This window comes from Malania oleifera, chromosome 4, assembly GCF_029873635.1.
Source record: "Malania oleifera isolate guangnan ecotype guangnan chromosome 4, ASM2987363v1, whole genome shotgun sequence".
In the NCBI taxonomy this organism is placed as follows: domain Eukaryota; kingdom Viridiplantae; phylum Streptophyta; class Magnoliopsida; order Santalales; family Ximeniaceae; genus Malania; species Malania oleifera.
Window position 1 is genome coordinate 87,593,459 of NC_080420.1, and position 16,871 is coordinate 87,610,329.

Sequence of the window (16,871 nt, forward strand, 5' to 3'; positions counted from 1 at the left end):
AACCATAGGTGCTCTTTTATCTTTACAAGAACTATTTGTCTTCCTATCCCTTCCCCCATTTGTGAGCTTATACACTTTACTGGGCCTGGAATCATTATTGGTGGACGTAGGGAAATTTCGCTTCCTAGAATTATCTGAAAAATCATCCAACCGTTCAGTAGCAGCGAAGGCAGAAGAGAGATCACCAACACCCTGCCAATTCAATTCATTCCTTGGCAATGTCTTCAAACCCCGAAAAAAATGAATTAGTTTATCTGATTCGGTCATGTCTATAATGTCCAACATCAAGGCTTGGTATTCTCGTACATAGCTCCTTATTGAGTCGGTCTGTTGCAATTCCATTACTTTGCACTTTGCTATGTACTCCACATTTTCGGGATAGAATTGAGTCTTCAACGCTTGTTTCAACCCCTCCCATGTTTTGATAACACATCTATTGTGCTGAATATCATTCCATTTAGTTCTCCACCACACTTTTGCATCCCCTACCAGGTATACCGTTGCCAGATTTACCCGATCCTCTTCTAGATCCACTCGCGAGCACATGAAGTAGTGTTCCATATCAAAGAAGAAATTATCTAGCTCCTTGGCATCTCGCGTACCACCAAAAATTTTAGGTTCCGGTACCTTCAATCGAAAACTCTCAATTGGATCTGCAACTGGCCTTCGGGCTATCTGTGCCACTGCATTCACTTTCACAGTGATCTTTTGCAAATCCCTCTGGACTTGGACCACCGCACTTTGGACATTGTCCATCTCCTTCAAATCTTCCTTCAAAGCAGTAATAGACTCCTTAACATCTTCTGCAAGGAAATCAAAATTATTCGTTAGCTCCCGTAAGGAGGCCTCAAGCTCTATTGGCTCTCCCCATTGGGACGAAAGAGATGGCAATATGCCCTCAATATGTTCCAGCCTACTCTCAAAGACTTCCAACTGCTCGATACTCTTCTGGAAAGCCTCAAGCTCTCTTGGCCATTTCTCTAGGGATTTCACACGTGGAATGAATTTTTCAAGTTCCTCAAGTCCCTCTACAACTTTTGATACCCCATATAGATTTTCTCTAGGGTTTTCTTTAGCTGCCTCAAGCTCTATTGGCACGCTTTTCTCTTTTATCAATGTTGCCACCAACCCTTGGAGTTCACCCCACGTTCTCTCTAGGGTTACAAGTTTCGTCTCAAGCGCCTCAATGCACTCCACTTTTCCTGACTTGTTTCTCATATTACCACTCATGGTGCTCGCACACACTGTGCTCTGATACCAACTGTCACGGACTCTCAAAATGGGACTCAAGTAAGGGCCGTGTGGCACTCGATGAGAGCTCTCCCTCGACAAGTCAGCTAAGTCTCAAACGTTCAAGCCTGCTATCACGAGCACCTGGTGAGTGTCAATACTCAAGAAAACCAAGGAACAATAGGATATCACACGAGCAATATATTTTTATACACCGAATAAGACTATAACAATCAGAGACATCACAATCCAAGGCAACAAAACACCACAATGAAAAGGACTACTTGTATTATTCAACTACAAGAGAATAATCATACAAACGATAACATAGATAATCATATATTCATTCCAAATCCCTGGAGAATACAATTATAGTAGTATCTCACTCCCCATTTTCCCCATTACATTGTCACTCCCTAACACTATGTGTGTTGTCCTCCTAAAACTAGCACTGCTGGTCTTATATACATAAACTACAAAAGATAAAAATTACAGCAATGCCCTTACTGCAGAAATAGATTTCAGCTGTTGGATTTTCCAGCACAATTGATGGTCCAGATGTCCAGCAAGCTTGACACTTCCAACATGGACTTATTAAATTTAGCACTTTTTTTTTTTTCTAAAAAACACTTCTGCATAAGTGGTTCCAAACGATCCATAAAATGAGTGATTTAAAAAGTGACTTTTAATTGTAAATTTAACCAATAATTTCTAAAAAAAAAATCCTTCATTTATTTTAAAATATTCGCATGTTTGGTTCACATTTTATATTTTAAAAATCGCACTCGTGAGAATGATATGTATTCCCACAAAACTTTTAACAAGCATCCTCATTTTTCATTTTAAAAAGTGTCCAAATCCCAAGCTTGTAGGAATCAGCAAGAGAATGACTGGCAAAAAAAATTTTAAAAAAAATTAATTTACATTTGAAAACATAAATTTAGATTTGAATGAATGTAAATAAATTTTACTACAATTTTATTTTACATATCATCGGAAATCTAATACAAATCTAAATCCTACTTTTCTCCAAACATAAGGTTAACAAATTATTATATTTTAAAATCTCAAAATATCCTCACATGTTTACAACCTATTTCTTTACTCCTAATTTCACAACTCTCTCCATCTCTCGTCCCTCCTCTCCGCAACTACTTCACATCATCTCTCTTATTTTAATTATTTTTTATATTGCGTTCTTAATGTGTTGAGTATATTTTATTTTATTTATACAATTTCGTGCTAAATACCATGCACGGACATTTTTCTTTCTGAGAAACATAACTCATTCGACTTGAAGATGATGTGAAAAATTTGTTGTTTCATCAGCTTTCTCAAGAACAAATCAAGCAAGAAAATAATCCATTTTTATTAATTTATCATAAATATTTTTTCAATCATTTTGTTTGAATAAAAAATTTTACTTGAAATAAGAAAAGAAAAAAAAAAAGAAAACTAATTTTCCATTATATTTTCTTTTCTATGTTAAATTATATTGAATATAAATTTTTTTATAAAATTAAAATTTTAAAATTTAAATATTAATGATATATAAAATTAAAAATTTGCTCATAATTTTAATATATTTTTTATTTTTATTTTTTACTTTTCTCAATATCAAATATGAAAACCTAAATTCCTTAATATTTTTTTCCTTCCTTTTTCTAATACTTTCCAAGTTCCAAACACATCACACCAATGTGTAGAAATTCTATATCCCTGTTACATTGATATTCAAAAATGACATCCCATCTTAGAAGATTCATTTTTAAAAATCTTTCTAAAGCACCCATTCCAATGACTCAACCAGTGTGCAAAACGAATTTTCCCAGTCAGACCACCACCATCACCCACACATAAAGGAAACCCTAGAACTTTGAAACAGGCAATTTTTTGTTGATCTAACAAGCACAAAGAAAAATGAATACTTCATTATAGATAATCATGTTTATTTTGAACAAGATGCTCTTAAAAATACTCTACGCAAAAAAAAACTGGAGACCCCAACACGTAGAAAAAGAAAGGACCGAAAAAAAAAACACACACACAGAGGGGCAAGGCAAACCAGCCAGAAATGCTAGCAGCCCATCTCTATTACTGACTCACCTTTAAAGAAAAGAAAAAATATTTATGTCGGAAAACTTCCTGCAATTCCGTAGTACATCGACGATGAAGATGGTGGGTTTGCATGATCAACAGGCAAGCAGGGATCATATAGACCATCATCCTTCTGCTCCTGTTTAGGCCTGATATATCTTATGTCATTCTCCTTCAGCCGCTGCCCTGCAATAAAGGGATGAACTGAACCAACAGGCTTTCCATGATTACTAAAATCAAAGCCAGCTAGAGCTAGACTGGCAGATTGGGGGAGACTCAATGGCAATGAAATGGGGAAATCTGGGACAGCATTTGCCATGGAATTGGCATGATTAGCTTCACCGTGGTTGGGATTCAGCCCAAATGATCCATAAGTCATGCTATTTTGTAAAGAATGGTACTTCATTTGGTAGATTGACGGGGCTCCAAATTTCACATCATTACCAAAATTTTTGAGAAAACTGGGTCGTAGAAATTCATTACTAAAATCAGGCTTTCTTTCAAAACACTGCACAAACTCTTGAACATGTGATTCGGGCTTTGGGACATTGGTGTTGCTGGGCAATATCAGGTTTGGCTGAGCATTAGGGGCAGGCGGAGGTAAATTTCCCCCATTGGAGTTTGCATGGTTGCTGTTTTTGGCTGCTGGGACTTCATGGTTGTGCTTTCCCTCGTATGTTGTGATAACAGATTTGAGATTGTGAGAGGCTCTTTCCACATGCTTCCTCACTGAGCATCCTGCACTAGTGCATTTGTAGTAGCTCCTGTAACAAAGGGGGAAAAAAAAAAGTAATGGCACCCTACACATTTTGCTATTGGAAAGCATAAGCTTAATTTCCATGCCAGAGAAAATTGACTTGTTAGCTCAAGTTCACAACCTTCATCAGCAGAAGCACGGCACAAAAACAATGAGACGTTTCTTTTCTGTTTTTTTTCAAAAAAATTCAGTGTATGAATGTTTTTTGTAGGTAAGGCATTTCACTATCAGTTAAGACTTGCCTTACCAACTTCAGGGAGTAGTGTAAGTTCTCGCACCAAGAATGTTTCTTACCACACCATAAACAAACTATAAAACAAAGCAACATAAACGTTGATACCTAGGGTTTGGATTTCCTTTAACAACTTTTTGCCCGTACTTTCGCCAACGATATCCATCATCGAGTATGTCCACTTCACTCTCGATTTGGACAACTACTCTTGGCTCACGGACAGCTCTGGATGACAAATTTGGTTCAACCAAGCAGTTCTCCTTTTTCCTGCAATGAATGGTTCATCAGAGAAACATATTTGTTGCCACCTCTAAGGCACACATCATTTTTGAAAAAAAAAAAAGGAAATACCTTCTTTTTGACTCAGATTCATCATCATCAGCCTCATCTCCAATTGATATGCTTCCCTGGGTGGCCCCATCTTCATCATCATCATGACTAGCAAGTGTAGATGAGAGCTCTGGAGTTTCAGCTGATTCAAATACACCCATGGATTTACCTTGTGTTGTTGATAATGGATCAGAAAGCTCTGTTACAACCGATGTCGAGGATGTCCTTTCAAGACGATCAACTCTCAAATCTGAACCAAATTTAATTTCCTTGGACCCTGGCTGGATATTTCTCCAAACCAACCCACCTTCTACTTTGACACAAGATCCACTGCCTTCACCCATCTCCATCTCATTGAATGAAAATCCTGATCCAGGTGCTGATCTGCGACTTGGCTGTGGTCTAGAATGATTATGAGAACCCTTATAGATGATCTCTGTTATTTGACCATCATGGGAACGTTCTACCTTTTTCTTCACCTGACAATTTGGATGGGTACATTTATAGTAGCTCCTTGGATACTCACTACCTTTTACCTGTTTTTGCCCATACTTTCTCCAATTGTATACATCTTCAGATGTCCTCATCACTCCTGCAGGAGGGTACACCTCTTTCTGGTCTCCTTCCAAAAGATAATGAGTTCCTGCATCCTCTCCTTGAATAGGCTCTTTCTGTTGAAGCACTTGATCACTAGCTACATTGGAACAAAATGTTTGCAAAGGAATGGAATTGGCACTCACAATCACTTCATTCAAGTGTTCAACTTCATTTGGAGAATCTGTGGCACAGTTATTTGTCTTTTCCTTCGGAAACTCTGCTGCAAATTCAAAATCTGGTGGTTGGACATGAGGAACAGCTTGATAGTCAACGGAAGCACCCAAACTCTGAGTAAGATCACAAGGGAAAGACACCTAATCAATCCAATTATACATGATCTTGAAATCATAGTAAGAAAATTGATTATTTTCTGTAAAATAAAATGCAAATGCATTTTGAACACATAAAACAATGCAGATAACAATATTTCCAATAGTCAGAAAAAAATACCATTGAAGAACATGAGAATGTATAAAAACTTAATACTCATTCTTCAAATATTAATTCATGCAATAAACTCTTCCAAAAAATATAAGAATAATTAAATGCAAACACATTTGATTAAAAATTGGTGAAGATGTCATGATATGTGATGAGTCGTTGACCTACCAATTATTGATAGAATAAGAGAGCAATGTGTGAGCATATTCACTATAACACCAGTTGATAATAAAGAAAAGGTAACAAATAAAAGCATTTAATATTCTCCAGGCATTATCCCAATTTATTATGGTAAGAGATGATCAGTGTAGGACAGTTCCATCAAACTGAATACAATTTATTTATGCAGAGGCTTCTCAAAAAAAAAAAAAAAAATGTGTGTTGGGCTCTGGTATATGAAAGATTGTGATATGGTTTTGAAAAAGGCAGGCAACAAAAGTGCCTTTGCACTTAAAAAGATGCAGAAAAGGCAAAACAGTTCGAAACTTGTTACTAGGCTGCCGTAGCCGCCCCCCCCCCCCTTTTCTCCCAAAAGAGAAATAAAATTGGAACAGAAATCGAGACTGTGCCCCCATTCATAATTAATTCACCATCTAGATCACAAAAATGGAAAAGGAGAACGGGCAAGATCAAGAGATTAAATTTGAATTCTTTGTAATTTTCTTCTTATTACAAGTCTTTGTAAAGTAAATGCATGATCCGCTTTTAAGAATTTTGCTCATGCAATCTACAAATTTTATATTTTTATACTGGAAATTTGCGGTTTATCATCTTATTACAAATTTGCAGTGCATCTTGTTAGTTACTTTTATATATACAGAAACTCTCACACGTCAAACCAAGGAATCCAAATGTTAGTAACCCAATGAACTGTGACACAAAATAGCAACCCAAACCTAATCCTTTCATACAATGGTCAAAGCATCCCAATCCATTCCCATATTCATAACCATGGTCCATGTAACATAGATTTGAATCTAAAGCTAAGTGAAATTTTAGTTTTCAGAACAATAACATGATGGACCAGCTTCTTCGACATTTGGAGAAGTTTGATTTGAGGTTTGTTGGATGAAATGATTGAAGTTTTGAAGGAAGATTCGGTGATAAAAAACTAGAGAAAATTAGTGAAATGTTAGTAGTGATTCAGAGTAGAATAAAAAAAAAAAAATTGAATAACAAATGAAGCTAAAGATTTTAGTGTCATACCTAGATTCCTGGGGGTTGTCACACACAATCGTCAAGTGGAATAATTGCAGGGAAATTTCATTAAAACCATATTTTAATAAGTAAAGATGAGATAATTAATAAAAATAATAATAATTAAAAAAATAAAAGAGGAGGAAGAAGAAGAGGGAGACGAAAGAAAGGAAAAAGAAAAGGAAGCCCACACTACCAAACAAACAAGACAAAGAATCTATTAGTCACTCAACTCGAAGACATTACAAGCAAGGAAATGAATGTGTTTGAAGACATCTAATGTCTTGCAAACATTTCTTAGAGTTTGTCATCCCCAATGAGTTCATTGATCCAACTCTCAATTCAACTCTATGATGCTACCAAAAGATCATGGTTTACTGTCTCACTAAATTTGAGGCCAATTTTTTTTCTAAATGGGGAAGATTTGATATAGGACAATCAGTCAGACCTTGGGAAGATCCTTGTTGGAGCATAATTAAGAAGAATTGGGTCAAGCAATTGTTGGGTTTAGTCAGTATCATATTATGTGTTTAGTTTAATAAGACTGTAGCATTATGTGTATTTGGGAGCTTGTTTGTAGTATCTGTGTATTATAGGAGCATGTTTATAATGTAATGTAGTACTAGGGGTGTATATGTAGTTTCATGTGAAGAGGTTTATATTCGTGTGAAAGCCATGTTGTAGGCAGTTGTTCGATTTAAATTTGAAGTGAATGTAAGTTTCCCCCTTGTATCACCTCTCTCCTCTCTTCAATTTCTTCATCTTTCTCTATTGCAGATCCTTGATGCTGCTCCTGCATCAAGTGGCTAATGAGGTGGTTGAGAATATTTGTAGGAGTAAGAAGAGGGGTTTCATTTTTAAATTGGACTTTGAGAAAGCTTATGACAGAGTTTGGATAAAATCTTTATGAGGAAGGGGTTCTGTGAGAGATGGCGTCGGTGGATGAGGGGCTGTATGTTTAATGTGTTAATTTTTTCGATCATAGTGAATGGTGAATCTATGTCTTGGTTTAGTACCTCAAGAGGTATTAAGACAAGGTGACCCTCTTTCCCCCCTCTCTGTTTGTCTTAGTGACTGATATTTTGAGTAGAATGTGGCTAGGGCAGTGGATAGGGGTCTATTTAAAGGGTTCACAGTGGCAAGAGAGGAAGTTGTGGTTTTTCATCTTCCAATGTCACTTTCTTTTTAGATGATCACGGTCATTCTTTCAAGAGTATTTTGGGTATTCTTCAAGTCATTGAGAGGGTGTCTAGGCTTAAGAATATGGGGAAAAGCGGCTTAGCTGCTATTAATGTGTTTGATAAGTGTGCTAGGGAGTAGTCCTCTGATGTGGGATGTGGATTGCTAGATTGGCCTTTGACATATGAAGGGGTCCCTCTGGAGGGTAATCCTAAATTTGTGAATTTTTGGAATCCGGTTCCTGAAATGGTGGCGAAGCATTTAGGTGGTTTGATGGGGGCTGTTTTCTCTTTTGGGGGTAGAATCACTCTTATCCAGGTTTGTCTGTTTTGTATCCCATTGTATTACTTGTCTAGTTTTAAGATTCCTATGGGGATTTCTAGCAAGACTGAGAATTATAATATATTTCCTATGGTCTGATGTCGGGGGTCAAGGGAACCATTTGGTGAGCTTGGATGTGGAGTGCAAGTCAAAATTGGAAGCTTGAGTGAGAATCGATGGGATACCAGTGTCAGTTTTAGATGTTCTTTGCAGAGTTCGTGAACTGGAGATATATTTCACATATTTATTCCTCATTAATTCTGCACACTAAATTTCAGGTGGGTCGAGGTTCTCAAATTCATTTTTTGAAAGACTTTTAGCTGCGGAATACTACTTTATCCACCTCTTTTCCTCATCTCTTCCATCTGTGCTCAGGGCAGAATAGCATTATCTCTTTGCTGTTAATTTGGGTATCCCTTTGGTCTTGAGATTTTTATTTTAGGATACCTCTTAATGATAGGGAGTTGTTTGAGCTGTCCACTTTTGTTGAATAATTGTCATCTTCTTTGGGAATGGATGTTCACGCTTGATCCTTGGATCATTTGGGGGTATTCTCTTGTAAATCATTTTGTGAGTTCTTAACCCATTCTAATTCCTCTTTTCCCCTTTATTCTATTATTTTGAAGGCCAAAGCACCCCCAAAAATTAATGCTTTTATCTAGTTGGTCATGCTTAGTAGAATCAATACCAATAAATTGTTGCAAATTAGGATATCAATGACTGCACTTTCTCCAAATGTATGTGTGCCTTGCTACAATAATTCAAAGGCAGCTTCTCATCTCTTTCTACATTGTGATTTTGCTTGAAAATACCGAATAAAATATTTGGGGTTTTGGGGGAAAGTTGGACTAGTCCAGAATCCATTGAGGAGTTTTTGGCTACTTCATTTGTGGGTTTTGGAAGGAGAAAGGGCTGGCCTGCACCATGGAAATGTGGTTCTTTCACAGTAGGGTAAGGGTTATGGTTGGAAAATAATGCAGGTATGAGGGAAGAAGTTGAACTGGTTGTTGGTCTGGAAGAGGATTCACTACTTGGCGTTGTTGTGCTGTGTTGGTTTTGAATAGGGAGTGAGCTTTTTGGATGTTCAGTGAGATTGGCGTAACCCGTTGGTTTGATTTTGGGAGTTGTGGTTTTGTTTATTTACATTTTCATTCTTTTTCCATTTTTTATCTTCATTCTGGCTTGTCACGAACTTTAAGGGGAGATGTCTTATTCTCCTTCTTGTAAATTCTTAATCCCTTATAATGAATTGTTTGATTTTGGGAGTTGTGGTCTTGTTTATTTACATTTTCATTCTTTTTCCATTTTTTATCTTCATTCTGGTTTGTCACGAACTTTAAAGGGAGATGTCTTATTCTCCTCCTTGTAAATTCTTAATCCCTAATAATGAATCTCTTCTTTTGCAATAATAATAATAATAATAACAACTATCTTAATCCTATGTGTCTAGACTTTCCATTATAGACTTACCATAAATTCAAAGCCTTCACTATCACAATGTACTTATAATGGTGGCACTGATTTGGCCATTATGGATTTCAATTGATAAACTCCTACACCATTCAGCTTCTTTACTCTAAGAAGCTAAAGCCAAAAACTCTTCTATCATAGTTGAGCCTATTGAACAAGTTTGTTCCTCAAGAGACCCAGCAAAAATCATAATGTTGTTTTTCTTTAAATATTTTTCATAGCAGTTCATGTGAATATGATTTGCAGGCTTAGTACTAGCCATTTTTATTTTTTTTATAAACAAATAATTTTATTAGAAGGCTAAAAAACAAACAGCACAAAAAGAAAGAGAAAAGAAGAAATAAAGAACAGGGAGAATAAGAAATCCTGCCTTTACATACAACAACAACAAACCAAGCCTCAAGTCCCATTAGGTGGGGTCAGCTACATGAATCCATTTCTACCAATTTACACAATCATAAACAATTTCCTTTAGCAAATTCAGGGCTATTAAATCCTTATTGACTCCCTCATTTCAAGTTATTTTAGGTCTACCCTGTTCCTTCTAGTGCACCTCACCACAGTTGTTAGAATTGTACAATTCTCGATTCGAATCGTATGATTCATATCGTTTTAGGGAAATTTTAAGTCAAATCATATACATGAATCAGAAAACACCCTAAATCATAGGGAAACAATCAACTCAGCTGGGTGAGTTGGAGAATTGAAACGAATCATGTGATTCACACAATTAATTTCTATCGCGTACAAGGCAGCTCTGAGTCTCTGACCCTTTTCAACCGACTTAAAAAGTAGTTTAACATTTTTTTTGGCACAATTACACTCTAAAACCCCTTTATGTAAGTTCTGTCCTCGAAAAACAGCAAAGAAAGACTTTTGGTTTCTCATTCTGCCTCTTCTCCTCCCTCTCTCTGCTTCTGCATTCCGTGAGTGCCATTGGGAAGGTTAGAAGAGACTCTGGCGAGGAAAATCAAAGTCTGGAGAAGAAAACTAGAGGTCCTGACTCCAGAGTTGAGATACTGTAGATGCATGAGCTGATTTCCTTTCAAAGTAAGTTCAGTTTTTTTATTAATTTTTCCTGATTCCTCACCTTAGTTTTTTTAAACAGGACTCCTAAATAGATCATAAGAGGATTTGGTCATACAAAACTTGCTTCAAAGGCAAGCCCTATTCCAATTAGAAACTTGATTGATCCATATTTGTTGAAATTTCAATTTGTTTTGCAATTTATTTCGTTGTATATATGTGCATGTCATTTGGAATCAATTTTTCAAAATTTGTACCGAATCTTACAGTTTGATTCGATTTTCAATTCACAATTCATGAGATGAAGAAGACTTGGTGAGATTACGACATGGGATGAGATGAAGCGCACCATGCAGGGGCAATTTGTGCCTCCCAATGATTAGCAGTGTGCTCATCTCCATCTCTTCGATTTGAAGCAAGAAAAAACAGTGATAGAGTACACTTGTAGATTCTATCATTTGGCTACTCATTGACATAGAATGGAAAGAGGATGTGATCATGGCTTCGTACAGAAAAGGGATGAAGCCAGCTATTACCTCCAAACTTGCTGCATGTCATCTTATTACAGTTGAGGATGCAGTACAGGTTGCCATTCTGATTAAGGAGGTCATGCAACGTATTTCTCCAAGAGCTACATCAGGCAATAATAGTAGAATTGTACGAGATAAGATAGTTGAGCAATTAGGTAAAGGAATTCAGACTAATACCCCTTGGAAGACTCCTGAGCATTTTGGAACAACTTACAAGAGCCAACCATCACCTAAATGCTTTAAATGTCAAGGTTTTGGGCATAGAGATGCACAATGTTCTAACCAAGTCATTGCTGTTGCAGAAAAAGAAGACGATGGTGATGATGTCATTCAAGTAACTGAAGCTGAAAACAGAAATTCCAGGTGATTTAAATGATGATGGCAATGTGAAAAACTGTTTAGTGCTTCGCCATATGCTCTCTTCCCACAATATTGAAGAAAAAATAAATTGGAGGCTGATCAACATCTTTCAAGCTCAGGTGATATGCCGAAAGTTACATAAATTTAGCTTCTAAAGAAGCTGTGAAGAAGTTAAATATGAAAGTTGAGCCACATCCCAAACCATACAAAATTTCTTGGTGACTAATACCAACTTGAAGTTCCATGATCGTTGCTTTCTTACCTTCAAGATTGGTTCCATTGTGGAGACTCTGCAATGTGATATCCTTCCTCTCAAAATGTCATATTCTTTTGGGCCATCCATGTCATTTGATAGGAAAGTTAAGCATGACAGAGACAATAATTCTTATTCCTTCTCCATTGACAATAAGAAGTAGAAGTTGATACCATCACGAGTCTCCCACTCACCAAATTGAAGCATACTGCTGGTCCCTTTCTTATGAAATAAAATGATACTATTCATGGTGATGGGCTCCTTTATACTTCACCCAGCTCGACGGAGTCAAGTTCTTTCCAAAGGGAAGAATTGATATAGGATGAGAAGCGGATATTTGGATTGATCATTTTGACCCAATTTGGAGGCCTATGTTGAAGAATAAGGTCAACGGTTTATTGGGTCCTAAATCATAATTTTTCTTAGTTGTTTAATTACGCGTTAGTTTGCTTGTACTTTATGTATGTTGGGGGCTTGTTTGTAGTATTTGTGCAATACAAGGTTACATTTGTCATGCAATGTAGTTGTAGGGGTTTATATATAATTTCATGTGAAGAAGCTTTCACATAAATAGTGTGTGAAAGCCATGTTGTAGGCAGTTATTGTTGAATTTGAATTTAAGTGAACGTGAGTTCCCCTTTGTATCTCCTCTCTACTTGCATTCCCTTCTTCTATACATTTCTTCTAATCTCTCTTATGGCTGCAGATCTTTGATGCTGCCCATGCATCACCTAGCTTAGAATTTATCTATACTGTCTGCCCTTATTTTCTTTATAAACATTAATTTACAACTTTTTGTTTAGATCCAAAAGGTACATCTACAAGTACCCAAGTGTTCATACCAAGTCTAGAATTCATTTCATTATCAAATTTCCTCAAACATTTATAGATCATAAATAGTAGATGAAACTAAACTATGGGTACAAAGAGAATCTCTTGTACCTTGAACTAAATATATAACGTAGCATGCTCTAAAGTTCTTACTATCCTTATTATCTTGTTTCTTCTATCTTTAGAAGATTTAGTAATTTTATCATGTGTTTGATTTGGAGATCTCTTTCCTGTATTAGACTACCTAAAATGACTTATTATGGCTATTGAGTTGAACCAACTACATGAACCCTTTTCTGCCAATTTATGCGATTATGAGCAACTTCCTCTGACAAATTCAAGGCTACTAAATCCTTACTATCTCACACCAAATTATTTTAGGTCTACCCTACCCCTTGTACTGCCTCCCACAATAACTAGCTCACTCCTCTTCACTAGCGCACTATTTGGCCTACGTTGCAGATGTTCCAATCATCTAAGTCATCCTTCCCTTATCTTATCTCCTACAAGAGTTACGCCTAACTTACCACAAATATATTCATTCCTCAGTTTATTTTTTAATGTTATACCACTAGCCCACCTCTGCATTCTCATTTCGCCAACTTTTACTTTTTGGATATGTTGTTTCTTAATCACTTAATATTCTGATCCATATAGCATAGCTGGTCTTAGAACTGTCTTAAAGAACTTGACTTTTAATTTTAAGGGTATTTTACAATCACAGAGCGCACTTGAAACACTTTTCCTTTTTACCCAATCTACTTTAACTGTATGCATTACATCTTCTTCAATTTGTCCTTCAACGTGCATAATAGATCCAAGGTATCGGGATCTACGAGGGGTATTGATTTCTTGACCATCAAGTTTAACCAATTCTCCAATATTCCTCCTACTATGATTGAAATTACATTTCAAATATTTTGTCTTTTTTCTACTCATACTAAAACCTTTGGATTCTAAAGCTTCTATGTGTAATTCTAACTTAGATTCTACTCCATCCCTAGTTTGATCAATCAAGACAATATCATTGACAAACAATATACACTATGGAACCTCATTTTGAATACTCCTCCTAATCGTACATATCCTTAATGATATCAGTATACCTACTACATATGCCCTTTTTTTCTTAAACCTACCATAAAACTTCTCTAGATACCCTATCATATGCTTTCTCAAAGTCTATAAAAACCATATGCAACTCCCTCTTCTTACCCCCTAAACCTTTCCATTACTCTTCCTAAAAGATATATAGCTTCTATAGTAGATCTCCTAGGCATAAAACCAAATTGATTTTCTAAGACCCTCGTCTCTAACCTTTTCCTCATTTGTCAATTCTAAATTTGACCCTTCTATTTGGTTTTCATTAAATAGCTTACTAAAATAATTTTGCCACATTTCTTTTGTCTTCTTCCTTAACTAAGACAACATTATCCTCACTTTTTATACATTTTACATTACCTAAGTACTTGCTCTTTCTTTTACTAGCTCTAGCAAGTTTAAATATGTCTCTTTAAACCCTTCCCATCATTGTTCACCAAACACCTCAAATTAGCTAATTCACTCTAACCCTTCTTCACCTTAGATTTACCAACATCAAGCCTAACTTCATTTCCTCCATGATCAAACAAATTGAGGCCCAGGTTATCTAACAAACTCTGAATTTGATGGTACTTCCCAGAAATTTTTTGAGCTAGGATAGGCAGAGTTCCATTTTTTCGTTTTTGCTCTTCATTAGAAATATCATCTTCAAAAATATTAATACCATCTAAACCTTCTAGAGGCGGCGGCAGCACATAAGATAAATCCCCAAGATGATCAAAAGGAGTCAGAAGAATAACCATGCTGATCCCGAATTTGTTCAAAAAGTAAGCCCCTGTCACAATCAAAATCACTACTATCTGTATTATCATCATGCAAAACATCCCCCCATCTCTTACTATCCTTGCAGATACTAGCCCTATCACCAATTGGCTCCTCCACTATATTTAACCCACTTTTTGAGATGAGTAATTTCACTAGATGAATATCTCCAATTTCTTCAAGATTTCTCCAATTTCACCAATTTCCCCCAATTTCGGAACCCTGCTCATTAGCATACTTGTCCTGAACAGGAAAAAAAACACCCTCAAGAATATTATTTGAATCTTTAGAAACTAATCTTTCTATTACCACCTCCTTCTCTTTCTGTTATCTCTTTTCCGTCATCAGAACAGCTACTCCTCTCCTCTTGACCACCATAGGTCTGGTTTGAGGTCGTTTGAGAAGCTAATGCAGTTGCGGCCTGCTTTAGCTCCGAAGGAAGATGAAGTTCCACTGCCTTACAGAATTTAGAAGAAAACCAATGGGCTTCATTTCGATTGGGGACCTGAATTTCAACTGGGCTATTACAATTCACAATTTGAGTCTTACAATTCATATCAATTCCACACCAAATTGATTCAAATCTTACAGCAAATCAAAAAACCACCAAACCACTGTCGAACCCCCCAATGTAATGAATCAATATGAATTTGATTCACATGATTCTAAACCTTTCATATCGAGTTGGTTTAACACCAAACCCCCCCCCCCCTCCCCCCAAAAAAAAAACCAAAAAAAAGGAAAAAAATTTATTGCTCCTTTTACATGATTGTTTTCCATTCCTTCTTTTGATGTCAGAGTTTTTGTGCTGAAGAAAAGGACAAAAAAGAACTTTAGCTCTTCTGCTGCCTCATAAAACCATTCTTCACTCTTGGAGGAGTATAGTGTTCTGCAATTGAGAAGAAGGGGAAAACACTGGTCGGCTAAGGTGGTACTGACATTTCACTACGTGTTAATGTATAAACCGTGATTTTTTTTAGTATCTTGTTTAATTATTTTTCAGTTTTTTTAAGTAACTTTTTTTTTTTATGCTTTTTAATTAGATTACACATGAAATATGCTTTTTTATTGTTGAGAAACACTAAAAGCTTTTTATTATTTTTTTCTTCATTCCTTTCCTAAAACAACCTAAATTTTAATGTTTACCTTTATTGTTTAGAGAAAGCATACACAAGAAATATGTTTTTTTCAGTCTTAAAATTTAGATTTGTTTTCTGTTTATTGCATGCTCGTTGCATGCATGTCATTTGGAATTGATTTTGAAAATCTGTACCCAACCTTAAGTTTCTGAGTCTCAATTCCTAAAACTAGGAATTTTATTGACAATTCAAATCTCATTTGACAAATATGACTGCATCCATGCCTTACTTGTTTCTATCATCTTTCCTTTGCACATAATGATGTCATTTATGATGGGCAAAGTATCCCTAGGGATTTTCATTTTCGTGGATCACCAGGATAAGGAAGTGGGGGAGATCTCGTCTTTGTTGTTGAGGGATTTTCATTCATTGGTCTTAGATTCCTTTGGGATTTATCCTTTGTAAAGTGTTTCTTGGGCATTTGATTCATGTTGACATGTCCTTTCCACTTCACCTTGGTATTTGGAAAGCTAAATCTCCTCTAGAATCAAGGCTTTTATTTTCTTGATTGTTGTTAATAGAGTTAACACCAACAATGTGTCACAGAGTAGGAGGCAATGGATGAGTGTCCTTCATGAATTGAAAGTTCAGAGTCTACCTCTCATTTTTTTCTGCATTGTTCTCTCTCTTGGAGGGTTTGGAATAAGTTGTATGGCTTGTTTGGAGATGTTAGATTACCACTTTACCTAAAATTTTAAGTTTTTAGGTTGTAAGCCAACAATGTATATTAGGCCTTAACAATCCCCGGCACATGCGGCCCAACAGCACATGGAGAAAAAAACAAACGATAAACAACACCCACTATAGGGAATAAGATAATTCTTAACAAACAAACAATAAGCATGCACAAAAAGACTAGAACCCAAGAAGCCAAGACCTCCTGGAAACCATGGCTCTGATACCATGTTATGAAGTTAGAGATGGAGGAGAGAAGAGACGAGGAGAAGAATAGAAAAAGAAAAGAGAACTAAAAGGTAATTTCCTAGATTCTACGTACAGCTCCAGGTCTGCCCACTTA

General features: G+C 36.2%; 1 protein-coding gene across 1 annotated transcript in view; it reads right to left on the reverse strand.

Moving 5' to 3' along the window:
• Window positions 1–3,105: 3,105 nt before the first annotated feature.
• The window catches only part of LOC131154508 (WRKY transcription factor SUSIBA2-like), a 37,533-nt gene continuing 23,767 nt past the window's right edge, over window positions 3,106–16,871 (reverse strand). The window contains exons 3-5 of the mRNA XM_058107319.1: window positions 4,668–5,530; window positions 4,425–4,583; window positions 3,106–4,091 (exon numbers count right to left, since the gene is read on the reverse strand). Of these exons, the coding sequence (XP_057963302.1) occupies window positions 3,359–4,091; window positions 4,425–4,583; window positions 4,668–5,530 (1,755 nt within the window). The 3' untranslated portion in view covers window positions 3,106–3,358. The remainder of the gene's footprint in view (window positions 4,092–4,424; window positions 4,584–4,667; window positions 5,531–16,871) is intronic.